At 48.3% G+C, this 27,225-nt stretch overlaps 2 protein-coding genes across 9 annotated transcripts in view; one reads left to right on the forward strand and one right to left on the reverse strand.

Moving 5' to 3' along the window:
- Positions 1-6,832: 6,832 nt before the first annotated feature.
- LOC140710811 (glucose-6-phosphate 1-dehydrogenase-like) lies at positions 6,833-27,206 on the reverse strand. 5 transcript variants are annotated; one of them, XR_012091878.1, is made up of 4 exons: positions 26,799-27,206; positions 25,823-25,950; positions 9,960-10,143; positions 6,833-7,249 (listed from the first exon to the last, which is right to left on the reverse strand). XR_012091878.1 is itself a non-coding variant. In XM_073013291.1 (3 exons), the coding sequence occupies exons 1-3, from the start codon at positions 26,908-26,910 to the stop codon at positions 10,123-10,125; spliced, it is 261 nt and encodes an 86-aa protein (XP_072869392.1). In that variant the 5' UTR covers positions 26,911-27,206; the 3' UTR covers positions 6,833-10,122. The 5 variants fall into 5 exon arrangements, 4 of the variants coding, with proteins under 4 accessions (XP_072869392.1, XP_072869393.1, XP_072869390.1 ...); XM_073013291.1 differs by having other exon boundaries at positions 6,833-10,143; XM_073013292.1 differs by lacking the exons at positions 6,833-7,249; positions 9,960-10,143 and adding an exon at positions 16,935-18,302.
- Positions 21,962-27,225, forward strand: part of LOC103232832 (inhibitor of nuclear factor kappa B kinase regulatory subunit gamma) — a 33,197-nt gene continuing 27,933 nt past the window's right edge. For all 4 annotated transcript variants that reach the window (XM_073013285.1, XM_073013286.1, XM_073013281.1 and 1 more), the window contains exon 1: positions 21,962-22,043. In XM_073013285.1, coding sequence (XP_072869386.1) covers positions 22,026-22,043 — 18 coding nt within the window. In that variant the 5' untranslated portion in view covers positions 21,962-22,025. The remainder of the gene's footprint in view (positions 22,044-27,225) is intronic.

Here is a 27,225-nt window from a genome sequence, read left to right on the forward strand (position 1 = left end):
TTTGAATATACTATCTCACTCCCTCTTGGCCTGTAAGGTTTCTACTGAAAAGTCAGCTACTAGACATATGGAACTCCCTTATATGTTATTTGCTTCCTTTCTCTTGTTGCTTTCAGAATTCTCTTTTTGCCTTAGGTATTTGACAATTCAATTCTAATATGTCATGGGGTAGTCTTATTTGGATTCAATCTGATTGGTGTCCTTTGACCTTTCAGTACCTGAATATTTATATTTTTCTCCACTTTGGGAAATTTTCTATTATTTCTTTAAATAAGCTTTCTACCTAGTTATTTTTCTCAGTCCTGCTTGAACTCTGATGACCCAAACGCTTGCCCTTTTGATGCAGTCTCATAAATCCCTTAAGCTTTTTTCATTCCTTTTTATGATCCTTTTTTGCTCCTTTGATTGGATAATTTCAAATGTTCTGCTGTTGAGCTCACTGCTGCTGCTGCTTCTTCTTGATCAAGTCTGAAGTTGAGGCGTTCTATTGACGTTTTAGGGTTCAATTATTGTATTCCACAAATTTTTTTTGAGACAGAGTATCTCTCTATCAACCAGGCTTGAGTGCAGTAGTGGAATCTCAGTCACTGCAACCTCCACCTCCTGGGCTCAAGCAATTCTTTCACCTCAGCCTCTCAAGTAGCTGGTACCACAGTCTTGAGACACCACGCCAGCCTATTTTCTGCAATTTTTGTAGAGACAGGGTTTCACCATATTGCTCACGCTGGTCTCAAACTGTTGAGCTCAATTGATCCACCTGTTTTGGCATCTCAAAGTGCTGGGATTACAGATGTGAGCTACTAAGCTCCACAAGCAATTGTATTCTTCATCTTTAGGATTTCTATTTGGTTTGTTGTTGTTGTTGTTGTTGTTTGTTTCCATTTCTTTGTCAAATTTTTCATTTTGTTCATGAATTTTTATTTTAATTATTTGTATTTTTGTAGTTCTCTGAACTTCTTTAAGAGGATTATTCTGAATTATTTCTCAGTTATTTCATAGATCTCCTTCTCTAATGGGTCTGTTACTGAAGCTTTATTAGTTTCTTCTGGTGTGTTGTATTTCTCAGGTTTTTTCATAATCCTTGTGTTTTTACATTGATGTCTGTGCATTTGAGGACATAGCCACCTCTTTCATTCTTTGCAGGTCTTCTTTGGTGGTAATAGACCTTTACTATTTAGTCTAACCTGAGATTCTGAATGGGCCAGCTGGTTGCAAACATACCCAAGCAGTCTTTGGCGTCATGTTCTTGAGTTACTTCCCGTGCTCTGAGTTTGAATGGTAGTGCAGCCTCGGCACCATGGTCCAGTGAGACTGCTGGCTGGAGTCCACTGTCAGGTGGGGCTGCTGGCTGGGCTCTGCAATCAACTCTGATTAGGCAGGGTTGCAGTTGTCTTCCCAGACCATGTGGTAATATTGTTTGGAATCTGTGTCGTGTTTCCTAAAGTGTGATGCCGTTGGCTAGTTTCTCCAGTGTAGTGCCTGCCGCCATTGGCTGGAATGCAGAGCAATCACCAAAATCTGTTCCCTTGTCAGTGTAAGCTCCACCCCTATCCTCCATCTCCAACTTACCCCAAGTGTCCAACCCTGCTGGCACTCCCAATGTTCCCTGAAGTATGTGATAAGACTAAGCCTCCTCAAAGGGGTTCAGAATGGTGGGGAAGACAAATGTCAGCCTCCAACTCACTGCTCCCACGGTAGAAACTATGAGCTCAGAAAAATTCTGTGTGTGTGGTACTGTGCCAGCCTGGAGGAGGGGCAGCAAGATCAGAAAGAATTGTTCCTCTTACCATCTGATTGTGGGCTTTCTAGATTCTGTAGTTCAAAGGGGTGTCTCACATTCTCTTCTGAGTTCTGTGGTGCTCACAATGGTAGTCTTGCCTTTTGATAGTTACTGATTGGATTTCTGTTTGGGAGAGTAAAGCTGGAGAATTCCTATTCTTCCACCTGGCTGAGGTCATTCCTATATTTAGATTACAATTTCTTCTTATTTATTGTTTTCTTTTCTTCTTTCTTAAGACAGGGGCTCATTCTAATACCCAGGCTGGAGTGCAGTGGCATGATCTTAGCTCACTGTATTTTCAAACTCCTGGGCTCAAGTTATCCTGCTGCCTCATCCTCCCAAGTAGCTAGGAATACAGGTGTGTGCCACCATGCCAGGCTAACTTGTTGTATTTTTATTTTTGTAGAGACAGGGTCTCACGATGTTTCCCAGGCTGGTCCCAAACTCCTGGCCTCAAGCAATTCTTCCACCTCAGCCTCCCAAAGCACTGGGATTATAGGCATAAGCTACTATGCACAGTCTAATTTGCTTTTCTGTAGCTGATTTTCTAAAATATAGTTCTATCAGTTACTAAAAGGGGATTGTGAAAATATTCACCTCTGTGGGTTTATGTATTTCTCCTTTTTTTTCTGTGAGGTTAACTTCATGTATTTTGAAGCTCTGTTATATTCAGTGCACACATATTTATTGTGTCTTCTTCATGAATTGAACCCTTTATCACTCATAAATGTCCTCTGTCCCATTTTATTCTGTGTATTCCATGGGTAATGAGAAAGGCATCCTGATGCGGCTGGTGGGGACCCGGTTAAGGAGCCATCTCCTAGGACTTGGCCGGTGCCCATCTCATCCCCTCAGGCTGTCTCCTCACACACTGGCCCAGGTCCTGAAGCAACCCCACCCAGCTGACGTGATTCCCCACTTTCCTCTGTTGCACCCCAAGCTGACTCCTGCGTACCCTTCCAAGGCCCTCCCCACCATGACCCCTGCCGCATCAGCCGGGCCCCTCCCCATCGCTTGACACCCCCATACAGGCCACACCCCTCTCACCTTCCCTGCTTTCTGCTACTTCCTCTATCCCTGTATTTCACTCGGCTGGGCTTTCTAACTTGAAGTTTCTCCACCGGTGGGCTGGGGAGCATGTGTTCAGGAGAGGAGGGTCTGTTCGGAGCTGCAATCTAGTCCTGCTTACAGTCCTCCATGATGCCAATTTCTACGCAAAATACATTTTAAATACAGCGTTGCACACAATTGTCACCCTCTCAGAGAGGCTTTTCTGGCCAGCCTCTTTAATACCGCATCCGGCCTCCCCCGCCTTCTGCCTGGTCCTGTCTGTCACTCCCTCTCCTTTCAGGGCCCAGGTGTGCGGGAGACATCCTGGCCAGGGTGACCTGCCCCGCAACACCCATTGCAGGGCTCAGCCCGGGGACCCAGGCTTGAGCCAGCCACTCCCCAGGACAAGAGGACGGCTCAAGACTGAGAAGCCCCCTCCTCACCCATTCCACCACCCATAGCTTTCACTGGGAACAAGGCTGATGATCTTCCAGCTTCCGTCGCCTTAAGACATCTCGGTCCAGAACCGTGAGACTCTGGGGGAGAAGGGATCCCCTGGAGCTGGGCTCTGTATAGGGGAGCAGCTCCTCCCGTGCAAAGCCCCCATTTCCCAGCTGGGCTCTTCCCTCCCACACACCTCACCCTTCCGTTCTCCCCCACAGCACCTGTACAAACCCACCAGCTTCTCCTCAGCCCCAAATGCCCCTCCAACGACAGCACTTTCTCCTCCTCCTCTCCACGGCTAGGGTGCGGCCCTTCCCCACTGTGGTCTGGACTGTGGACACGCCGTGCCCCACTCTTCTTCCCCATTCCTTCCTGGCCCAATCATCTCAGCTTTTCCTCTTAAGACCCTAGAGAAAAAGAGAAAGCTAGCCCCAGACAAGCAGGAGGAGGACCTAATAAATCACAAAGCAGACATCAGTGAAACAAGTCAAAGGCTAGTAAAAAATGCTCTTGGCAGGGCGTGGTGCCTCACGCCTGTAATCCCAGCACTTTGGGAGGCTGAGGCGGGCGGATCACAAGGTCAGGAGATCGAGACCATCCTGGCTAACACAGTGAAACCCTGTCTCTACAAAAAATACAAAAAAAAAAAAAAAACAGCCGGGCGTGGCGGTGGGCGCCTGCAGTCCCAGCTACTCGGGAGACTGAGGCAGGAGAATGGCGTGAACCTGGGAGGTGGAGCTTGCAGTGAGCCAAGATCGCGCCACTGCACTCCAGCCTGGGCGACAGAGCGTGACTCTGTCAAAAAAAATAAAAATAAAAAAAAATAAAAGGAATGCTATTTAACAACTCTGTGACAATAAATTCAATGACTTCGATGAAATGTATAATTTCATTGAAAGATACATATTACTAAAACTGACCCAAGGGAAAAAAAAGGAGTTTTATATCAACTACCCATATCAGTTCATAATTAAAAACCTTCCCACATAGAAAACTCCAGGCTGGATGCTCTATTGGTTAATGAATCAAACATTTAAGAAAGAAATTCTGGCCCCCTGAGGTGGCTCATACCTGTAATCCCAGCATTTTGGGAGGCCAAGGTGGGAGAATTGCTTGAACCCAGAAGTTTGAGACCAGCCTGGGCAGCATGGTGATACCTCGTCTCTACTAAAACCAGAAAACATTAGCCAGGCAATGTACGCCGTGCTTGTAGTCCCAGCTGCTCGGGAGGCTGAGGTGGGAAAATCACCTGAGCCTGGGGAGGTGGAGGCTGCAGTGAGCCTTGACTGTGCCACCGTACTCCAGCCTGAGCAACAGAGGAGGTGCTGTCTCAAAAAAAAATTTTTTTTAAATAAGGGGATGAAGATGTCCCTCTTATGGGGCACACCATGTCTCAGGTACTACAGTCAGCCAAAGAACAGATCAAGTGGTCACTCCTTCAGTGAATAACTCACCATTTCTGGCTCCTCACCTCCTTCCAAACAATGCACGTCTGCCGTGAATTTTCATCCGGTTCCCCAGCTGATGCTCTCAGGGTCATCTCGGGAATCACAGGGATCCTTAAATCTCCATCCTGTCTGTGGTTGCCCCATCCCTCCTCGCCCCCGCTCCCAACCCTCCCTATGCCCTTCCTGTTCCTTTGCTTCTCTGGCCTCTTTTTAACTTGAATTATTAGACTTTTTTTCTTTCCCCCCTACAGCATTGTTTGAGTTCCTTATGTATTCTGCTCTTTAATCCCTTATCAGATGGGCAGTTTGCAAATATTTTGTCCCATTCTGTGGGTTGTCTCTTCACTTTGTGAATTGTTTCCTTTGCTGTGCAGAAGCTTTTTAGCTTGATGTGATCTCTGGTTAAATAATTTTTGACAAGAGTGCCAATCCTGCAATCTCTTCAACAAACAGCGCGGGAACAAGTGGAATTACTCCTGCAAAAGAATGATGTTGAACCCCCATGTGACACGGTAAGTACAAATTAATGCAAAATCGATCAGCAACCTAAATGTGAGAGCTAAAACCATAAAACTCTTCAAAGAAACCACAGGGTGAATCTACATGACCTTGGATTTGGCAATAGATTCTTAGATATGAAACCAAAAGTACATGCAGCCAGAGAAAAGATAGTTAAACTGGACTTCATCAAAATGAAAAACTTTTGTGCATTAAAGAACATTATCCAGAAAGTTGTTTTAATTTTTTACTTATTTGTATTTATTTAGTTTTTTATTATATTTTATGTTCTAGGGTACATGTGCACAACATGCAGATTTGTTACATATGTATACATGTGCCATGTTGCTGTGCTGCACCCATTAACTGGTCATTTACATTAGGTATATCTCCTAATGCTATCCCTCTCCCCTCCCCCCTCCCCATGATAGGCCCCGGTGTGTGATGTTCCCCTTCCTGTGTCCAAGTGTTCTCATTGTTCAGTTCCCACCTATGAGTGAGAACAAGCGGTGTTTGGTTTTCTGTTCTTGCGATAGTTTGCTGAGAATGATGGTTTCCGGCTGCATCCATGCCCCTGCAAAGGACATGAACTCATCCTTTTTTTTTTTTTTTTTTTTAAATTTATTTATTATTATTATACTTTAAGTTGTAGGGTACATGTGCATAACGTGCAGGTTTGTTACATATGTATACTTGTGCCATGTTGGTGTGCTGCACCCATCAACTCGTCATTTACATCAGGTATAACTCCCAATGCAATCCCTCCCCCCTCCCCCCTCCCCATGATAGGCCCCAGTGTGTGATGTTCCCCTTCCCGAGTCCAAGTGATCTCATTGTTCAGTTCCCACCTATGAGTGAGAACATGCGGTGTTTGGTTTTCTGTTCTTGTGATAGTTTGCTAAGAATGATGGTTTCCAGCTGCATCCATGTCCCTACAAAGGACACAAACTCATCCTTTCTTATGGCTGCATAGTATTCCATGGTGTATATGTGCCACATTTTCTTAATCCAATCTGTCACTGATGGATATTTGGGTTGATTCCAAGTCTTTGCTATTGTGAATAGTGCTGCAATAAACATACGTGTGCATGTGTCTTTATAGCAGCATAATTTATAATCCTTTGGGTATATACCCAGTAATGGGATGGCTGGGTCATATGGTACATCTAGTTCTAGGTCCTTGAGGAATCGCCATACTGTTTTCCATAATGGTTGAACTAGTTTACAATCCCACCAACAGTGTAAAAGTGTTCCTATTTCTCCACATCCTCACCAGCACCTGCTGTTTCCTGACTTTTTAATGATCGCCATTCTAACTGGTGTGAGATGGTATCTCGTTGTGGTTTTGATTTGCATTTCTCTGATGGCCAGTGATGATGAGCATTTTTTCATGTGTCTGTTGGCTGTATGAATGTCTTCTTTTGAGAAATGTCTGTTCATATCCTTTGCCCACTTTTTGATGGGGTTGTTTGTTTTTTTCTTGTAAATTTGTTTGAGTTCTTTGTAGGTTCTGGATATTAGCCCTTTGTCAGATGAGTAGATTGCAAAAATTTTCTCCCATTCTGTAGGTTGCCTGTTCACTCTGATGGTAGTTTCTTTTGCTGTGCAGAAGCTCTTTAGTTTAATGAGATCCCATTTGTCAATTTTGGCTTTTGCTGCTGTTGCTTTTGGTGTTTTAGACATGAAGTCTTTGCCCATGCCTATGTCCTGAATGGTACTAGAACTCATCCTTTTTTATGGCTGCATAGTATTCCATGGTGTGTATGTGCCACATTTTCTTAATCCAGTCTGTCATTGATGGACATTTGGGTTGGTTCCAAGTCTTTGCTACTGTGAATAGTGCCGCGATAAACATAGGTGTGCATGTGTCTTTATAGCAGCATGATTTATAATCCTCTGCGTATATACCCAGTAATGGGATGGCTGGGTCAAATGGTATTTCTAGTTCTAGATTCTTGAGGAATCGCCACACTGTCTTCCACAATGGTTGAGCTAGTTTACTTTAGTTCCTTTAAAATGGAGAGTACTCCTTCAGCGATTAGAAGAGCCAGAAGACGGAAACAAAGAACTTCTGTTATTCATAGGTTACGGTGGCTACACGGAGGTCAATCAACATGTGCAGAGGGTGTGCGTGGACCTGGGGCACTTGCCTTTATTTGGGTCCAGGGAGGTGGTCAGAGCATCACAGTAGGGGGTGAGAAGATTGGAGCATTCGAAGCAAATGCCCAGAAAAAGGGGCCTAACCTAACTACGTGGACCTAACCTAACTTTACATTTGGTCAAGCAGCTGGGTGTGTGTGTGTGTACTGGTGAGACGGCTTTTAGGGGAAGGAAAGTGGAATCTAAAGGCGGCGGTTGGGAACTGGGCTTAGGCTATTAACCAAGGGCATCGTGTGGCATCTGGGGACTCATGTCAAGACGACAAAATGGATGCCGGGGCAGCATGGTAATATTAAGCCTCAACCCAAAAGTGAAAAGACAAGCTGAAGAAAGTGAGAAAATATTTGCCAGTCATATATCTGATAAGGGTTTAGTATCTATAATACACAACACACTCCTAAAACTCAACTCATAATACACAACAAACTCCTAAAACTCAAGCAAAGCGATAAACAATTGAGTTAAAGAATTGACAAAAGACTTAGACATTTCTCCAAAAAACATAACAGAAATGACCAGTAAGCACATGAAATGATGCTTAACATCCTTAGTCATTAGGGAAATGCAAGTCAAAAGCACAATGAGATACCACTTCACAGTTACTGGGATGGTTACTTAAGAAATAGAAAATAGTAAGAGTTGACGAGGATGGGGAGAAGTTGGAACCCTCATCTATTCCCGATTGGAATGTAGTCGTGCAGGCACTATGGAAAACTGTTTGGCGGCTGCGCAAAAAACACAGGTGCTCAAACAGATACTTGTGTGCCAATGTTTGTTGCATCATTATTGACAATAGCCAAAAGGTGGAAGCCATCCAAGTGTCATCCATGAACGGATGAATGGATAAACAAAATGTGACTGTAGTGAGCTAGGATTTCACCACTGCACTCCAATGTGGGTGACAGAGAGAGACCCTGTCACATACACACACACACACACACACACACACACACAGTGATCAGGCTGACACCACCTGAACCTAAATAACATCACAATGAAGACAAACAGAGATGTGGTGCACTTCCTGGTGCAATGTAATGGGAAAGCACAGTCCCACTTGGAGAGCAGTCTTGGCCAAAAAGAAAAATGTTATATGTTTCTCGAGTTCATTATATTTTCCTAGTACAATGTCCAGTTAATCGTTTTTTAAATTTACCGCAATGAATTTATCTTACTGTTTTTAAAATCTCTGCTATACCTATAGCTATATATATTTTTTCCATTTCTAACATTTGTATTATGACTTTTCTTTTTCTTTTTTCTTTTTCTTTTTTTTTTTTTTGAGGCAGAGTCTCACTCTGTGGCCCGGGCTGGAGCGCAGTGGCGCGATCTTGGCTCACTGCAAGCTCCGCCTCCCAGGTTCATGCCATTCTCCTGCCTCAGCCTCCTGAGTAGCTGGGACTACAGGCACCCACCATCATGCCCCGCTAATTTTTTGTATTTTTAGTAGAGACGGGGTTTCACCGTGTTAGCCAGGATGGTCTCGATCTCCTGACCTCGTGATCCGCCCGCCTTGGCCTCCCAATGTGCTGAGATTACAGGCATGAGCCACCGTGCCTGGCCGCTATTATGACTTGTAACGTTTGTTTTATCCATCAATCAAGAAGGGATATCTTGCACTACTGTCCCTGCCTTTACTCGGCTCTTTTTCTAACGTATAGACTTGTAGGCTTAGGTCATTCTTTTCAGTCATTGTTTGTTTATTCTAAGCCTTCAAAACTTTAAATTTCCCTTCAAGAACCACTCATGGCACATTCAACAAGTCTTCATAATTATTGTTGAAGACACATTTTGATAATTGCATCTTACTGTTCATTCTGCCCAGAAGGAAGTTGCTAAAAGCATAGATCTATTTGAGTCAATGGGAAGTTTATAAGAGTTTGTTCATATGTTGGTGACTTGGAAGTAACAATATTGGAAGATTGACAGCAAGGCATCTTGGAGAAGAGGCATGTGGATGGACTTCCCAGATTGGGCCTAGAATACCAGGAAATGCACATCCCTTGTGTGTGTTCCCGAGGTGCTTTCGGTACTCACGTGGATGTGATGACCTGCTCTGGGGATGTGAGTTAACTTCCTTCCTCAGTTACTCCGATTCTTGCTCAGTGGGCTCATGATAAATGTGGCCATGAGGACAGAAATGGAAGTTACTCACGGGCTCAACAACATGGTCTTCACCAAGTGCCAAATCTCCCAACAGCAGAGCCTCATATATGGGCTCATCCCACAGGGGTCTGTCTTAGCCCATTCAGGCTGCCACAGCACAATACCATAGACTGGGTAGCTTATAAACAACAGAAATTTATTTCTTACCGTTTTGGAGGCTGGAAGGCTCAAGATTAAGGAGTCAGCAGATTTGGTGTTTGGTGTCAGCCCACTTTCTGGTTCATAGATGGTGCCTTCTAACTGTGTTTGCACATGGAACCTCTCAGGGGTCTCTTTTATGAGGACACTAATCCCATTCTTGAGGTCTCTGCCCTCTTGATCTAATCACCATTCAAGGCTCCACTTGCAATAACATCATATCGGTGATTAGGTTTCAACATATGAAATTTGGGGTTACAGACATTCAGACCTACCTGGTGAAAAGATGATTATATCATATCAAACCCCTTCCATTCTGCAGGGGGCAGCAAGTTTTTCTCTTTGGAATAGATGCTTTTTCTGTGTATATACATGCTCTCCACTGCCGCGGTTTCGCCAACACCACCATCCACGGATGTACTACGGGCTCATTCACCATCACCATATCCTACTCGAAAGCTGCAATGAAATGGATTAGACACTGTAATCTGAAAATCTGGGATCCCTGTGGTACTGAGCTAACAAATGAGAGGAGGATTATTGTGTTGGCTAGGTAACGGGCCCTGACTGTCAAGAAGAGATATAATTTCTGCTACATATGTGGGGTCACAGCAAAATATTTCTGAGATTCACCGAATTTTAGGGAACATTTGCTAATATTGCTATATACAGTGGTAAAATTTGGTGGAAGGTGACAACTCCTAGACAGGCCCAAAAAGGGCTCAGACCCCTCAGGAACAGAAGACTGTGTCACCCACCGAGTGAAAAATCATAATCAGCCAATATGTTTGCTGAGGTCAACTATGGGTATGTATGTAATTCCAAAAATGAGGATCACAGGAGGTCATGCCTACTTTACTTCATTGTTATTTGGTACATAATTTTATTTGTATTAGTTCATTTCCCCCCTTCCCCACCTTCTCTCCTCCATTTTGTAATTTAGTCTACAGATGATAGGCTCTCAAACCAGCATCATTGTTGGCAGCAAAGAGGTGTGTTCTGAGCCAATATGAATGATCGCAGCCTGGAGAAGACACAAACCTGAGACTTGAGCAGTGGCCCCGAGACAGTCAGACTGCAGCTCTATTTTATACATTTCAAAGGAAGCAGAAGTTACAGGCAAAGTCATACATCAATACATAGAGTTTATACATTGGTTTAGCCAAAACATTGGGGTATCCTGAAGCAGGGCTTACAGGTCATAGTTGGACTCAGAGATTCTTTAATTTGTACTTGGTTAAAAGAGCAAGGCTTTGTCTAAACACTTTGTGAAACAAGTATACACATACATATACATATATATAATACAAGTATACTTATGGATGTGGAGTAACCCAAGGGAGAGCCATGGTGCATTCAGTGGCTCGGCTCCTCAGCCTTCTCATACAGCAGATGTTAAAGAAATAACAACGTCGGGCCGGGCGCGGTGGCTCAAGCCTGTAATCCCAGCACTTTGGGAGGCCGAGACAGGCGGATCATGAGGTCAGGAGATCGAGACCATCCTGGCTAACACGGTGAAACCCCGTCTCTACTAAAAAATACAAAAAACTAGCCGGGCGAGGTGGCGGCGCCTGTAGTTCCAGCTACTCGGGAGGCTGAGGCAGGAGGATGGCGTAAACCCGGGAGGCGGAGCTTGCAGTGAGCTGAGATCCAGCCACTGCACTCCAGCCTTGGCAACAGAGCGAGACTCCGTCTCAAAAAAACAAAAAAAAACAAAAAAAAACACAACAACAACAAAAAAACGTCGTCGTGTCCCTGGCCCCTTTTGAAGTGGCATTCTGTGCAGCCTCACAGTATGTATGCGGTCTAGACCTGGACAATTGTTTGCACTAGCAGGTGACTTGGAGGGCAAATTGAGGTGGAATCAGCGGCCTCTGTCCTCTCTGCAGGTCACAGAGACTCTGGTTTTTGTGTCAGTGTTAGGGGAGATTCTGCGTGTGGTGCGACGCAGGCATGCAGAGGTGTGCCGGAGCCAGCCTGTACTTGCTGGTGGTGACAGCCCAGGGGGAACATCCCTTCACAACTCCACTCCAGAGACTCCACAATCGGCCTCGGTGGGAGTACGTACACCAAGGCAGTCAGCAAATGCCACCAGTCAGGGCTCCTCCTTGCCTCTCGAGAGCCCACTGTTCAACCTGGACTGGCACACCACTGGGTCCAAGGCATCCTTTTTCATGGCCCGTTCAGACCTAGCAGCTGCAGTGGCTCTGGAACCTATATTAGAGAGGAAACTTCCTGATCCTTGACCCACAGCAAAGGCGCTGTGTTCCCAGGACCAAAGGTGGAGCCAGCAGCCTCCTGACTCTCTCCCTTCCACGTGTGGCACAGGTACTGGCTCCTGGGCACGTCAGTTCTGTGGTGTTCTGGGAGTCACTCCCAGAGTTGCAGCCTACATTTCATTCTGACAGGTCTTTGAACGATTTTGTAAGCAACTGGCTCTGTGTGTTAAGGTCCCGGTGCCAAACTAGCCAGAGAGGTTTCCGTTATCTGCACTCACACCCCAACTGATACACGAAGATGTGCCCGTGTAGTTCTATAATAAGATGCCTGCATCTACCTTTGGAGTGTTAGTCGGGGCACGGCAGGAACCAGGTGGCACGCTCTAACATATTTAACTGAAGAGCATTTAATAAAAGGACTGTCTAGAGAGGTGTGAGTAGGGGAGAGGTGTGAGTAGGGGAGAGGTGTGCTCTTCTCCTCGGTGGGAGTGCTGGAGCTGCCCCATGTGGGCTCCTGAGAGCTGGCTGTTGCATTGTCCGAAATGTGGGAGCCAGTTGTCAACTGGTACCATTTCCAAATTGTTTGTTTGCTGCATAAACTTACAATTCAATAAATTGTGTGAATCTCTAAGGTGATATATATAACCGAAAGTGTGTAATTGCATCATTGTAACACAAAGGATAAATGCTTGAGGGGATGGATACCCCGTTTTCCACAATGTGATTGTTACACATTGCATGCCTATCTCAAAACATCTCATGTGCCCCAGAAACATGTACCGCTACTAAAGTACCCACAAAAATTCAACTAAAAGATTAAGAAACAATAAGAAATAACTAAGATGATTATATAAGAACTGATTATTTTATAATTATTTTACTGATATCCATGCCCTTGTGGTTATTCACGCCTATGGCATCTGTGTGCTGCAAATACTGTATAGCTGTGTGATATGGTCCACATCTTCCTGACTCTGTGAGGAGCGATGACATATTTGTTACTTGGCATCATCCATGCTGGGAGTATTTACACCACGGACAATGGTGAATACTGCAATTCAGGGCTCCACTTACTGTTCTGTTGACTTCCCAGTCTTAAGCACATGATGGTGAAAATACTAATGATGGAAATTAACCTTTAAAGTGCACCACATCGTCTGTCGTGGTCACAAGGTGAGTAGCCTCACAATTTGAGGAAATAGTTTCCTAGCATTCAAAAACTATTATCTGGCTCAGCAAAGAGGTCTTTCATGGCATTTATTAACACGTGAAGGGTCTTCTTTCACTGTTGTCTGTGTCGTTAACCTAAATGAAAATATCAACCAACATTCATGTGAGAACCCGTATCCTTCATCGCCTGCAACCACAGAGTGATCACAAACACAAGAGTCTGGGAAAAAGTCACGGAAGCAGCCTGTGAGAATCCATTCTGTGTACGGATTTTACAATCAAGAATGTTTTGTATTTTATGACTGTTTGTCAATTGTGTGCGACACCTTCCAAATGGGAGTCGAAATTATAATATAGTTACATACATAGGTGTAGACATACCTCCTACCACTCCCCTGCCCCGCCCTTCCCACCTCAGAGAACCGGTTATCAAACATTTACCAGCATACCACTGTCAACAAGGGATGGTTGGACACCAAGAGAAGCCTTTACCAAACCTAGGCTTGAGAGGAGGACAAGCATAGCGGCTGATGCTCCTGCATCCTGGTGAGAGTGAGAGCCCCTGGGGAATTCGGCCACTCACAGGGAGGAGGTCTCCCTGAGATGGAGAGGAGAGATGCGGCTGCAGGGAGGCCAGGAGGGTACAGGGAGATGCTGTGAAGGCCTCGGGAGTGGGAAGTTTGCATTCACCTCTTGTGGTGCCTGCACGGGCAATTGGGGGCTTTCGGCATCCATCCTCATGGGAGGTAAGTTTCTAGCTTGGCCCAAGCGAGCCGGTTGCTTGAAAGACAGGTGCCCACTCGAATGAATGGTTATTAGAAACACTGGTGTTCTTGAAGTCTGAACAGTTTAAGGCTGGCAGAGCCTTTCGGACTGACCCAGTATCCCCCAGCTTGCTCTCCTTCCCCTGGCCATTAAGAGACGGGCACCTTTAGACTCACAGAGGGACCACGGGCCGTGGACAAGTGTTTCTCCCCTCTCTGCACACACGGTGCAAGGCCCAAAGCGTGGTGGCAAATCTCACCCCCAGGCTGTCAGTCCCTCGAAGGTCTCTGGAGCCCATTTATGCCACCACACACTGCCCCATCTTTCTGCCCTCCCGTCTGGACTCCCTCCACTCCCTTCCCCACTTCCCATCCCTGGCCTGTCCCCAGCCTCTCTTGTCCAGTAGTCGTAAGTCTACCTCCACAGGCGCTCTGAGAAGCCAAGAAGCGAGGCCTCCTGAGGGAGCGTTGGGCTCTCCAGGGCTAACAGGGTCTCCCAGGGGCCAGGAGCCACCACATGCCAGGGGCCTGTTTGCGCAGGCGCCCTGAGCAGCCAGAGGCACGTCATGCACCAAAGAGGTGGGGCCTCCTGAGGTAGCTTCCGGTTCTCCAGGGCCAACTGGGCTACCCAGGGGCCCGTGGGTGGGAGGGCGGAATCCACCACATGACAGGGGCCTGTTCACGCATAGGCGCCGTGGGCATCCAGCTTTGCATTGTGGGGGAAGCGGGGGTTTCGTGTGGGAACTTCATCCCACCAGTGGCCCTCCAGGAGGACAGGCGGCTTCAACGTTAACTCTGAGGTGGAGGCGAGGCGGCCATGCAGGCCTCAGGCAAAGGAGCAGGTGATGATGCCAGTGGTGGTGCGGAGGGCGGTGCTGGTGCTCCCGGAGGCGCTGGTGCCCCCGGAGGTGCTGGAGGCCCCGGAGGCCATGGAGGTCCCGAAGACGCTGGAGGTTGGGGCTTCGCAGGATCTGAGAGCGGTGCTGCTGGGGAAGCTCCCCAGGCTGAGGGCTCCTCACAAGCCCCAGGGCAGGGTGAAGAGGCCCAGGCCCTGGCCCCAGCCTCAGCCGCAGCCTCCGCAGGAGGCTCAGGACACCAAGAGTGGCAGTTGTATCCTTCCCAAGGAGCCCCTAGGGTCAGGGCAGGGGGTGGAGGTTGGCCTGGGGATGGCCGAGGATGTGCAGAGAGAGGCTTGAGGGGGTGGGCAGGGGGAATGCCCTTGAGGGGTAGAAAGAGGAGTCGGAGGAACCAAGGGTGGCTGCAGGACGCAGCAGCCTGGGGGGCAGCAGCTGCTGCAGCTGGCATCAAGACGTTTTGAGGGGGAGCGTGGCCTGCAGAGGCACAGGGAGGGGTCTTGGGAAGCCCAAAGGGCGGCCTGGGAGGAAGGAGACCTGAAGCACACACTCGCCATCGCCTTAACGGAATCTCCACCAGCACCCTCACAGTGCCATTCCTGTCCAGCTTGGAGGCTGAGATTGCCCGCCACTATCTGGGCCCAACATATGAAGACCTCGGAGGGGGCGTCCGCAGGGAGCTCACGGTGACTGGCAGTGACCTGGTTATGTAAGTTCTAGATGGGGTGGGGCGGGGAGGGAGGGGCAGTGGGACCCGGCCCATCTCTCCACTAGAGGGGCGCTATTGGCCGCACGCAGACGCCTACAGCTTGGGTCTAAGGAGGGAGTATGACACACTGAGCTTGTCGCCGCCTGATGTCGGCACTCTATGCGAGGCGCCTGAGGATTAAGTCTAATGACGTGGGGGTGGGGGGAGGAACAGGAGGCCACCTCTCTAATAGAATTTTTTCTTTCCTCTCACTTTTAGCCGATTAATTTCGAACAACTCTGGTCTCCTCCAACTTTCCGTCATCTTCTTGCTCAACCAGCTTTCCATGGTGATACGGACCATGCAGCGCTTGGTGCCGCCAAATTTGGCTAAGCGTCAGCCCGGAAAAGGGGGTTGAGGCCTAAACCTGTGTCGGTCCTGGGCAGTGCATCCTTCCCTAGGGAAATGATTCCTTAACAGCAGTTGCCACTTTGTGTTTTTGAGGGGTGAGGCGAATTGTGTGCCTGGACTGGCCCCTCACTGCTCTCTCCCCCACGTGTTTGGATTGGTGCTGCAATGTTACTGCTGAAAATAAAACTGAGCTACTGTTCTGTGTCTGAGTTCCTTTTCATTCACTTCACCAGTTTGCACAGAGAGAGAGAGGCCAGAAGCCTGACTTCTTACCCTTTCGCCGGCATGCCAGGTGTCTGGGTTCCCTTTCTCTGAGCAGCCCTGGCAACCCTGCTCGCCACATCACAGCAGTGGGGGCCAAGTCATATCACAAAGGAAAACCACCTTTTTCCATTTCATGGAACCACAGGCAAAAAACTTTCAATTTTGCAAGATGCCTCCCAAAAAGCTGCATGGGGGAACAAAAATTAATACTTTGAAACCAGCATTCTGGTGTGAAGGCACCATCTCTGAAGAGCAATTTTGTACTGTACATCCCGAGCCTTAAGTGCATAAATAGAAATGTAATGGAAAGTACTTCTATCTCTTGGAATCCGCGTTAAAGAAACAACCATTCCTGTTGAGACTTTTAGACAAGAATCTCTTTGAATCCTTATCTACAACAGGTGGAAAACTGAGAGCAATTTAAATGCTCAACAATTCCATTGTAATGGATCTTTCATGCAGCCCTCCAATAACATGTTTTTGAAGTTTGTTTTTTTTTTGTTTTTTGTTTTTTGTTTTTTTTTTTGAGACGAAGTCTCGCTCTGTCGCCGGGGCTGGAGTGCAGTGGCCGGATCTCAGCTCACTGCAAGCTCCGCCTCCCGGGTTCACGCCATTCTCCTGCCTCAGCCTCCCGTGTAGCTGGGACTACAGGCGCCCGCCACCTCGCCTGGCTAGTTTTTTGTATTTTTTTAGTAGAGACGGGGTTTCACCGTGTTAGCCAGGATGGTCTCGATCTCCTGACCTCGTGATCCGCCCATCTCGGCCTCCCAAAGTGCTGGGATTACAGGCTTGAGCCACCGCGCCCGGCCTGTTTTTGAAGTTTTTGAGAAAGAGGTGGAACTCATATGTCGCAGGAAGAAATTTCAGGAAAAAACGGACGTTTAACTTGCAAAACCTTATACCTTTATGTGTTTGCTATAAAGTTAACGTCTAATACAATTAGAAAACTATAAAACTATTCCAAAATGCTGTCAGTAGTTAATGCTGAGGAAGGACTCAACTGACTTTCGCCTTCTTCCATTTCCTAAATTGTCTTCAATTACACCTTGTACTACTTGACTACCTGAATCCCAGCATCTTTCCTCCAACCCGAGGACAAAGGTGGGAAAATCCAGAGGCACAACAGATGAAAAAAAAACTTTTAACATTTTCCATCCCAGCCGAAGCAAAATATATGTAACAAAACCGACGCTGGTCACCCTGGTCAGCACCCAATATCAATCTGGCAATCCAATCTGGCAAGGTTCGAACTTGCCCCCATTGGTCCCCATTGTCTTTGATCCATTTGAGGTGGGGAGGGATGACCTCCAACCAGAAATTCGATGGGTGGTCTCAGGGCAAGATGAAGAGCAGACGGTCACCCTGAGACAGGCCTGTTCCTGTTGAGCTTCCACTAACAGTTCCTTCAGTGCTCAACGGATGTGACCAGACAAATAAGGAAGGTTCTCCGAGTTAGGCCTGTGGAACTTCCATCAGCAGTTCCTTGAGAGATCCCCTCCACATGTACAAAAAACACACACAAAAGAGACGAGATGGACCAAGATTCCAAACCAATATTCCTGACCAAGAATTTTTAAGAGTATTCTTCCAAACTAACCTCCTATTCTCCATCTGAGAAATGTCCCCAATTGAGGAGAAATCTCCCAAACGAAGACTCTTCCTACTATTTAGGGAGAGACAACCTAGATCTCAGAAGCAGTCGAACTGAGGCATCCAAAGAAGCTGAACTAACCAGGATAAGGAAGGAGGTGTTGGTCGCGCCTAGAATTCCCACCAGAGCGGTTGAAAGACAGCTTTCCGGGAACTGTTTCTACACTGCAATCGGGCCCAAGCTGTGAGGTGGTTGGCTGCACCTCACAAGCAGGGACAGTGCCAGAAATGGCCTTCAGTTAAATAAGCAGTCACCAGAGCTCACCTCCAGGTCCATCAAGGTGGTGGAGGGGCTGAGGAATCACAAGTAAGAGATCCCGGATGAGGCCGCAAATTTGTAACCACCCAAGGGGCTCCTCCTGCCTGCTGCACAAAAACAGACCATGGCATTGCAGTAAAGAAATAATTAAATAGATACGAGGCCAGCCACGCCACGTGGGAGACAGAGTTAGTACTGAAATCGATCTCCTCCAGGTTAGGGGTTTTTCAAAGGCAGTTTGTGGGAAAGGGTGGGGGTGGCTAGGCTTGCTGCTGGTTTATTGGGGCAGAGATGAAATCATAGGGAGTCGAAGCTGTCCTCCTGAGGGCTGAATCACTCCTGGGTGGAGACACAGGAGAAGGGTTGGTGGGTCCAGGTGGAGCCATGGGTGTCAGACATGCAAAAAAACAGAAAACATGTCTCAGAAGGCCAATCTACCATGGTGGTGTCATATGCAGGAATGGCTGGCAATACCTTAGCAGAAGCAAGCTCCTCTCCTCCTCCAGCCTGATGGCCTTTTGTTAGGTTTACATAGCTTCATGAGTTTTCAGGAAGGGCTATTATCATTTAAACTGTATGCTGTCTCTCAAAGTCAGCTTGTCCCAAAATCTCAGGAGTAATTAAGGGAGAGGCAAAATGGAGAGTGGGTTAGCCCAGCTCACTATCATAATTTGTCTCACAGATACAATTTTTGCAAAGGTGGTTTCTTTTGGGGGAAGGAGGAGGGAGGATTGTAGTGTTGGGAAAATATAATGAAAGGCAAAATCACTTGCCAACGTAGAAAACATCTCCACAAAGGCAGAAAAGTTTCATGATTGAACAAGCATTGCACTACTATGTGATGCACATCACAGGCAATCTGCTAAAACACTGCAAAGACAGAAGGAAATATGACCCTTTTCTATAGCCAAGTAGATGCAACCCATGACATACATGCTCTCAAGATGAACAGTAACCAGTCCTCAAGTGAGACGACTTGACAGTGCCATCTCTTGCCCATAGTTCATCCTACAATTACCTGATAACTGGGGTGACCATGTGTATCAGTTAAATTGGTGTTAGGGACTGAATGTTTGTGTTCTCCCCCAGTCGTATGTTGAAGTTCTACCCCCAGTGTGGCTGTACTTGGAGACGGGACCTCTACGGGTGTAATTAAGGTTCCACAAAATCACAGGTTCAGGGCTCTGATCCAGTTTGATCAGTGACATGAGAGCTCTCGTGCTCTCTCTCAGTGCACACGAACTGATGCAAGGCCATGTGAGGACATAGCCAGAAGGCGGCCATCTGCAAGTCACGAAGAGAGCCCTCACCAGAAACCAAATTTGCTGCCACCTTCATCACGCACTTGTAGCCTCCAGAACCGTGAGAAAGTAAACCTCTGCTGTTTAAGTCAACGCATCCATGGTTCTTCGTTATACCTGCCTGAGCAGACTAATGCAATTGACTTTATCCAAAGAAAAAATAAATTTCCCCTGTCTTTACACAAGGGGTTAGTTTTGCAACTTTGAGCAAGGTGCCCACTTCCGAAGCAAGTTCAGCTACTCTTCTCCCGTGGAAACTGGGAGATAGGGGCACTTTCTTCCCTGATGTTTACATTTCAAAGAGAGGATTCCCAGGTCCTTGAAAATGACCTTCTGGGGTCATGAACATGGCAAGAGGCTGTATTAGCTCTTAAAAATATCTTCATGCTTTTCAAAAAGACAGAGAAAGGATGTATAAGTTCTCTAAAATAAATGCTTTATCAAACGAGAGGAGGAGGAGTCTCTTCCCTTATCTTCAACGGAGAGAATTAAACCTCTATTTTTAATTTGCACTGCTCCTTGCAGCAGCTCTCTCTAAAATATGCTGTGCCCTGCAAATTTGCTAAACTAACTAATTAGTCTAGTAGCTCTTGCATAGATTCTGTTGGATTTTCTGCAGAGACAAATGTGTTTTCTGAGAATAAAGGCAGTTGTACCTCTTCCTTTCCACTCTGGATCCTTTCATTGATTGATTTCTGTCCTCATTGAGCTTTGCATCTTCCTGCTTCTCTGTATCCCTGATAGTTGTTGATTGGACGGCAGATGTCGTGCCTGTCTCCTTGGCTGCTGGGTATTTCTGTATTCCTAGACGTATCCACGAGCTGTGTTCTGTGAAGCTGTTAAGTTACTTGGAAACGGTTTGACCCTGCTGAGTCTTGCTTTGAAGATGTGCTGCGTGAGACCAGAGCAGCTCTTACTGTAGGCTTCAGTTTCCCACCCTACAGAGGTAACACCATTCCTGGCATCCTGGCTGATGCCTGCCAAGTGAATAAGAGCTTCTCTACCCTGGAGGGTGGGGACAGCTCCTGATCTCTATCCTGCTTGAGCACTGAGCAAAGTTACCTTTCACTTTCTCCGGGGATCCCCTCCCTGGCCTCAGGTAGCTTCCTCACACGCCTGTGCTCACCGGTAGTTTGCTGAATACCCGAGCAGGACCCTCTGTGGATATCCAGGGTTCTTTCCCTCTGCAGCTCTCTTCTTTCTGGTCCCCCACCCTGCAAACTCCAGCCACCCAGACTCGCAATCAGAGGTTCCTCTGCCAAACTCTGGGTGTCACCTAGGCTCCAGCAAAAAAAAAAAAAAAAAAAACAACTCTCTTGGTTTCTCTCTGTCTCCCTTCTCTTTTTCCCCCTCTTTCTTGAATGCTATTTTATGGGCATTAATTATTGATGCAATTTACTTCCCCTCCTCTGCACTCTACTTCCCCTCCTCATTCTCCCACTTACGGTTCTGTTAGATTCTATTTATTTCTGAGGCTTTTTTTCCTTCCTGAGGTTAAAATTGCCTTGTTTCTTTTCCTTCCTTCCTTCCTCCCTCCCTCCCTCCCTCCCTCCTTCATTTCTTTCTTTCCTGTCTTTCTTCCTGACAGAGTTTTGCTCTTGTTGCCCAGTCTGGAGTGCAATGGCACGATCTCGGCTCACTGCAACCTCCGCCTCCCAGGTTCAAGTGATTCTCCTGCCTCAGCCTCCTAAGTAACTGGGATTACAGTCATGTGCCACTACGCCCAGCTTTTTTTTTTTTTTTTTTTTTTTTTTTTAACCAGAGACGAGGTTTCTCTCTGTTGGTCAGGCTCAAGTAAATTTGGTCTGATTTTACTTTCTGCTATTGCTGGCTTTCCCTCTCCTTAGGGCACAGAAATGGTCTCTTTACTACGCTGCCATAGCTGGGGGATCAGTGAGGGGTCCTACTTCCTCAGTTCCCTTTTTAGCACTATGAAGTTAAAACCAGGTACTGTAAGTGCTCACCTGATTTGTGATTCTTACAAAGGTGTTTTTTTGTGTGTGTGTACATAGTTGTTGAATTGGTGACCTTGTGAGGGGAATGAACAGTGGAGTCTTCTATTCCACCACCTTGGTCCATTCTTGTCTTCTCATTGTGGTTCTGATTTCTCTAATGATTAGTAATATGGAGCATTTTTTCATGTGCTTGTTAGCTGTGTGTGTCTTCTTTTGAAAAGTGTCTGTTCATGTCCTTTCCCCACTTTTAAATGGAGTTGTTTGTCTTTTGCTTGCATATTTAAGTTCCTTATAGATTCTGGACATGAGACTTTTGTCAGATACACGGTTTGCAAATATGCTCTCCCATTCTGTAGGCTGTCGGTTTATTCTGTTGATAGTTTCTTTTGCTGTGCAGAAGCTGTTTAGTTTAATTATGTCCTATTTGTGAATTTATGTTTTTGTTGCAATTGTGCCTTTGTCATGAAATCTTTGCCTGGTCCTATGTCCAAAATGGTATTTCCTAGGTTATCTTCCATGGTTTTTATAGTTTTGGAGTCTTCAATTTATCTTGAGTTGATTTTTTTATTTTTATTTTTTATTTATTTTTTTTTTTATTTTTATTTTTTTATTTTTTTATTTTTTATTTTTTTATTTTTTATTTTTTTTTATTTTTTTTTTTATTTTTTTTTATGATTTTTCTATATGGTGTAAGGGGAAGTCAGCCCAGAAAAGTTCTGAGGAAAGCGGGGGCGGGGGCCGCTGGGTCATCCCTCACACAGGCCCATCGTTGGGATGCGTCCTGAACGCCCATCAAGCCCAAGCCCATGGCCCTTGTGATCCAGGTGAGGAAACTAAGGCCCAGAGAGGTGAATACCCCGCAGACTCTCAGTCCCAGTCTCTTCCCCTCACTCCCTGTGAGGCTCTCCGGCCTCATCGAGGTCCCATCAGGTGGGGAAAGATGCTGTTCCAGGTGCACACTGGTCTACAAGGCCAGAGCTTTCTGGAAGGGGGCAGTAAGTACCTCGGCTCCCTTTCTGGTAGGGGTGGGAGTCCTGAGAAGGCGGGAAGTGGCCCACCTGGTAACTCTGAGGTGCCATCAGGGCCCCCAGGAAGGAAGCTGGGTGTGTGCGCAAGTGTGAGGTAAGCTGGCCAGGGAGGAGGAAGGGACAGAGGAAGGCCACGTGGGTCCAGCCTGCCCCAGGGTGTCCCGCTTGCCCAGGCTGTGGGTCTGCCAGCCACTTGCCTGCTTTCAGTTTCTAGGTCATGCTGAGCTTGTTCCCAACTTGGGGCTCCAGGCATTTGCTCTTCCTTCTGTGTGGGTGCTCTCCAGGCCCTCCTCGTGGGATCTATGTGCTCTGGGAGGCTGGGGACACACGGCCCATGTGTATCTTCTGAAACACACGCCAGCCTGTGCTCTTGCTCGTCTGCTTACTTGCCATGATTTCCTGGCCACAATAACACATAGGTCCCATGAGGAGGGCAGGGACTGGCTGCTGTGGCCCAGAAGTACCCAATCACTGTCTGCTGAATGAATGGAGAATGGGCTGCTTTTCTGGAGCAGCACATTCTAGGATCGTGTGCCCTCAAGTGCCACCCTGCCTACCTCCCACACTGAGTGAGGCATCAAGAGCAGAAGGAGCCTGGGAGCGGGAGCTGTTCCAGGTGCTGCCTGAGCACACCACCTCCCACCTCCCCCTCCAGCAGGAAGAGGAAGAAACAAACCACGAGGCTCTTCAGAGACAGGACCCCTTGTCCCCTACCCACAGTGCTGGAGCTGGCACTTCCTATTTCTGCTTTGAAAGCCTCAGGTTGTCACTCTCAGAGCAGAAGAGAGCAAAGAGGAACCCTACTGATTTCAACAAAACAAAGTTGCCCAACCCCAAGCTGGCCACAGGCGAAGGCAGTGAAATGACACAATCAGCTTGGAAAAGCCTAAGGACCCTGGGCACTCTTTTCAAAAGCTGTCATTTGCTATACGAAATGCTGAGGTTCAGGGAAAGGAAAACACTTGCTCCAAGTCACACAGCAAGCTTGCATGCTCTCAATGAGGTGTCTAATAAGAGCTGAAGGCCTGGAGTCGTAAGCCATCATTATGGTCTGAGTTGCTCTGTTGCAGTGTCCTTGTGGCAGCATGGGGTGGGGATGGGGAAAGGAGGAGAAAGCAACCTCAGTTACCTTCTCCTTTAGTCTGCTTCTTGGACTAAGGGCTTAACAGTCAGAGTCCTAGCTGTTAAGGTTTGTGGCCGATGAAGGTATGGCTCTTTTTATTTATTTATTTTTTTGAGATGGAGTCTCACTCACTCGGTCGCCCAGGATGGAGTGTAGTGGTGCCATCTCGGCTCACTGTAAACTCCACCTCCTGGGTTCAAGCGATTTTCCTGCCTCAGCCTCCCAAGTAGTTGGGATTACAGATGGGTGCCACCACACCTAGCTAATTTTTGTTATTTTTCTTTTTTTTTTTTTGAGACGGAGTCGCACTGTTACCCAGGCTGGAGTGCAGTGGTGCGATCTCTGCTCACTGCAAGCTCTGCCCCCTGGGTTCACGCCATTCTCCTGCCTCAGCCTCCCGAATAGTTGGGACTACAGGCGCCCGCCACCACGCCCGGCTAATTTTTTGTATATTTAGTAGAGACGGGATTTCACCGTGTTAGCCAGGATGGTCTCAATCTCCTGACCTCGTGATCCACCTGCCTTGGCCTCCCAAAGTGCTGGGGTTACAGGCGTGAGCCACTGCGCTCAGCCTTTTTCTTTTTGTTTTGAGATAGAGTCTCGCTCTGTAGCCAGGCTGGAGTGCAGTGGCACGATCTCAGCTCACTGCAACCTCTGACTCCCTGATTCAAGCGATTCTACTGCCTCAGCCTACCGAGTAGCTGGGACTACAGGCACGTACCACCACGCCCAGCTAAGTTTTGTATTTTTAGTAGAGATGGGGTTTCACCATCTTGACCAGGATGGTCTCGATCTCTTGACCTTGTGATCCGCCCGCCTTGGCCTCCCAAAATGCTGGGATTACAGACGTGAGCCACCGCACCTGGCCAATTTTTGTATTTTTAGTAGAGACTGGGTTTTGCCATGTTGGCCAGGCTGGTCTCAAACTCCTGACCTCAGGTGATCCACCTGCCTCGGCCTCCCAAAGTGCTGGGATTGCAGGCGTGAGCCACCACGCCCGGCCAGGTATGGCTCTTCTGAGGGGACCAGGCTGAGGCTGGGGATAAGGCCAAGTCCAATCTACTGTGGGCTCCACCTGAGTACCTCTCCTGGGTCTCAGGCTTACGGGGAGTCAAAAGACAATGGCCCCTCCTTACTCTCCCACTGGCAGAGCCCTTCTCCCTCGGCTGCCTCATTCCTTTTTGGCTCTCCTTTTCTAAGTTCTGATCACAAGTACAAAGGTGTCAAGGAGTAGGTTTGGCAAAGTGTGACAACGCGTTGTCTATGTGAACAAAGAACCACTGAGCTCATCCAGCACTGAGGGGCGCACAACGTGGCAGAGCTAACTAGTTTTGATAGAGCTCCTTCTCAAGTTACAAGGTAAGTTAATGGCAAAGGTGGTCATACAGTAGTGAGCAGACAAGATTCTTGAGTGCATCCAGGGTTAAAAGTGAAAACTGAGACCATGTGTAATTTGAGATGAAGCCCTTGTTCCACCAGCCCCTGCATAGTCTCACTGCCCCATGGGACACAGGGGAGAGTGCTCTAGTCTGGGGTGATGGTTGTCCTAGGACCACCCCTCCTTCCCCTCCCACGGAAATCCTCATGCTATGCTATTCTTTGGTCTTTCCTATGAGTGCAAAATGGCGGTTCCACAAGCTGGACAATTGGGGCCAGGTGGGGTGAGGCAGAGCTTCTTGGTAGGCTTTCTAAACTGAGGCAAAGAGATAGTGTTTAAAGAAAGGTTGAGTGTTTGTATTGACAGAACTTGAAGTGTTAGTGAAGAGGCAGAGATCAGGCCTCAGATCCTGCCTTTGGAACTCATTTGTTAAGGCATGAAGAGGTTTGAAATAAACCACTGAATGAATAGCATTCCCTGTTTTCCCCAAGAAGTCCATCTAGACAGTCCCTAAAGAGCCTGTAACTCCAGGACTAAGGGCTACATTCAGAGGCTAGGCACAGGGTTCGGAAATGTCCTGTGGCCAGGTGCAGTGGCTCACGCCTGTAATCCCAGCACGTTTGGAGGCCGAGGCGGGCGGATCACTTAAGGTCAGGAGTTTGAGACCAGCCTGACCAACATGGTGAAACCCTGTCTCTACTAACAATACAAAAATTAGCCGGGTGTGGTGGTGCATGCTTGTAATCTCAGCTGTTTGGGGGGCTGAGGCAGGAGAATCGCTTGAATACAGGAGGCCGAGGTTGCAGTGAGCCAGTATTGGGCTACTGCACTCCATCCTGAGCGACCAGAGCGAATCTCTGTCTCCAAAAAAAAAAAAAAAAAAAAAAAAAGAAATGTCTTGCAAGTGCATATGCACATCAGGTAGAGCTGGGATGATCCTGGCACACTAGCAGGAGCGGGAGGAGGGGCTCAACTTAGCAGAGCCTGTGTGGTCCTGCAACAATTAGTTGGAAAAGCTGAGGCATGGAGCAGGCACTTCCTGGCTTTTAAGATTGGGGCCTGGGAGAGACTCACCGATGCACCCATGATGATGAATATGTGTGTATCCGACTGATGGAAGGCATCGCCCTGGAACAGCTCTTCCCGCAGGATCCCGCACACCTGGGTCCGGCTCAGGGCCACCTGCTCTGCCATGACGCTGTCTGGTAGAAGAAAGGCTCGTTAACAAGGCAGAAGAACAGGAGAGCATTGAGAAGTTAGCCCTTTTCTTGAGAGTTCCTCTGGGGTCTCACCGGGATGACACCTGATTACCCAAGCCACTCCTTGTGAACGGCTGGGCATTGGGGAGTGCTTGATGGGTTAGAAACTGCTGGCTCTGGGCTCCAGCCACACTCTCCTAGGCAACCTTCATTCAGGGTGTACATTACAAAATTACCCAAAGCATTGGTGGATTCCGGCTACAGCATCAATTCTGGACAACCAGGTAAAACCCTTGTGGGGCACGGAATTACGCGCCCAGGACCATTCATTCCCGACTGTAGCGGGAACTCCACAATGACCTGGACCATGGGACATGATGCAGATGCTGGAGTTCAGCTCCAGCCCTCCCCCTGCCAAGCTGGGAGACCCCGGCCGGCAAGTCCCCTTCGCTCTCGGGGTCTCAGGGGCTCAAGAGAGGAGGTGCGGGGTATAAACGGATTGATTAAGACCCTCTCGAACAAACAGCGTGTGTTTTACCGCCGCGCGGCGTAGCGCCGGGCAGTACGCTCCTCCGGCTGCGCGGCGCCCGCCCGCCCGGTTACCTGCGCTTCGTCGCCGCCGCCCTCCGCGCTCGCAGCCCCGAAGTGTACGGCCGTTTCCGGGGGCTGAGCCCCGCCGGCCCATTTAATCTGCGGGGGCGGGGGCGGGGGCGGGGGCGGGCGCCTGGGCTGAGCTGACCCGCCTCAGGCGAGGCGTGCGGGGCGGGGCCTCGACCGCCATCCCTCGTGCGGGCGGGGCGGCGACGGGGCAGGTGCGCGCGCATCCCAGGCCAGCCCCGCCCCTCGGGCACCTGCGCTGGAGGCCGGCCCGCCGGCTGCCTGCCATACGCGCTGCCGCTGCTCCGCATCCCCAATGTCCGGCGGGCACGGGTGCAGCTCCGCGTAGTGCTCCCGCATCCCCATCGCCGCCCAGGCCAGGCCCCGCCCCTACTGTCCGGTTTTCCCGCCTGCCTCGGCGGCCTCCCGCACTCGCGGAGGGCTCCACTTCCGCCGGCAGCGTGGCCACGCCTCCTCCGGGCTGTCCCTCGGCTCCTGGGCGGGGCCTTCTGGCGCGCCGCTCCCCCGGGAACCCTCGCCTGTTCGCGGGTCAAGCCGGCCCTATTGGGCAGTCTCTTCTTGACTCCTCCCCCGGAGAGGGCGGGGCGGCCGAGCGCCCCGGGGCTAGACGCCGCCGTCCGACAGACGAGGGGGCGTGTAGGCCGTGACGCCCCGCAAAGT

Source organism: Chlorocebus sabaeus, chromosome X (genome assembly GCF_047675955.1).
Source record: "Chlorocebus sabaeus isolate Y175 chromosome X, mChlSab1.0.hap1, whole genome shotgun sequence".
Classification (NCBI taxonomy): Eukaryota; Metazoa; Chordata; class Mammalia; order Primates; family Cercopithecidae; genus Chlorocebus; species Chlorocebus sabaeus.

Coding starts and splice junctions, on each gene's coding strand:
- LOC140710811 (XM_073013289.1), bottom strand. CDS start 26,910: ATGGGGATGCGGGAGCACTACGCGGAGCTGCACCCGTGCCCGCCGGAC. Junction 25,951..26,798: donor CGGGCCGGCCTCCAGCGCAG/GTGCCCGAGGGG, acceptor TTCTTCTACCAG/ACAGCGTCATGGCAGAGCAG. Junction 22,647..25,822: donor TCATCATCATGGGTGCATCG/GTGAGTCTCTCC, acceptor TATTGTGGCCAG/GAAATCATGGCAAGTAAGCA.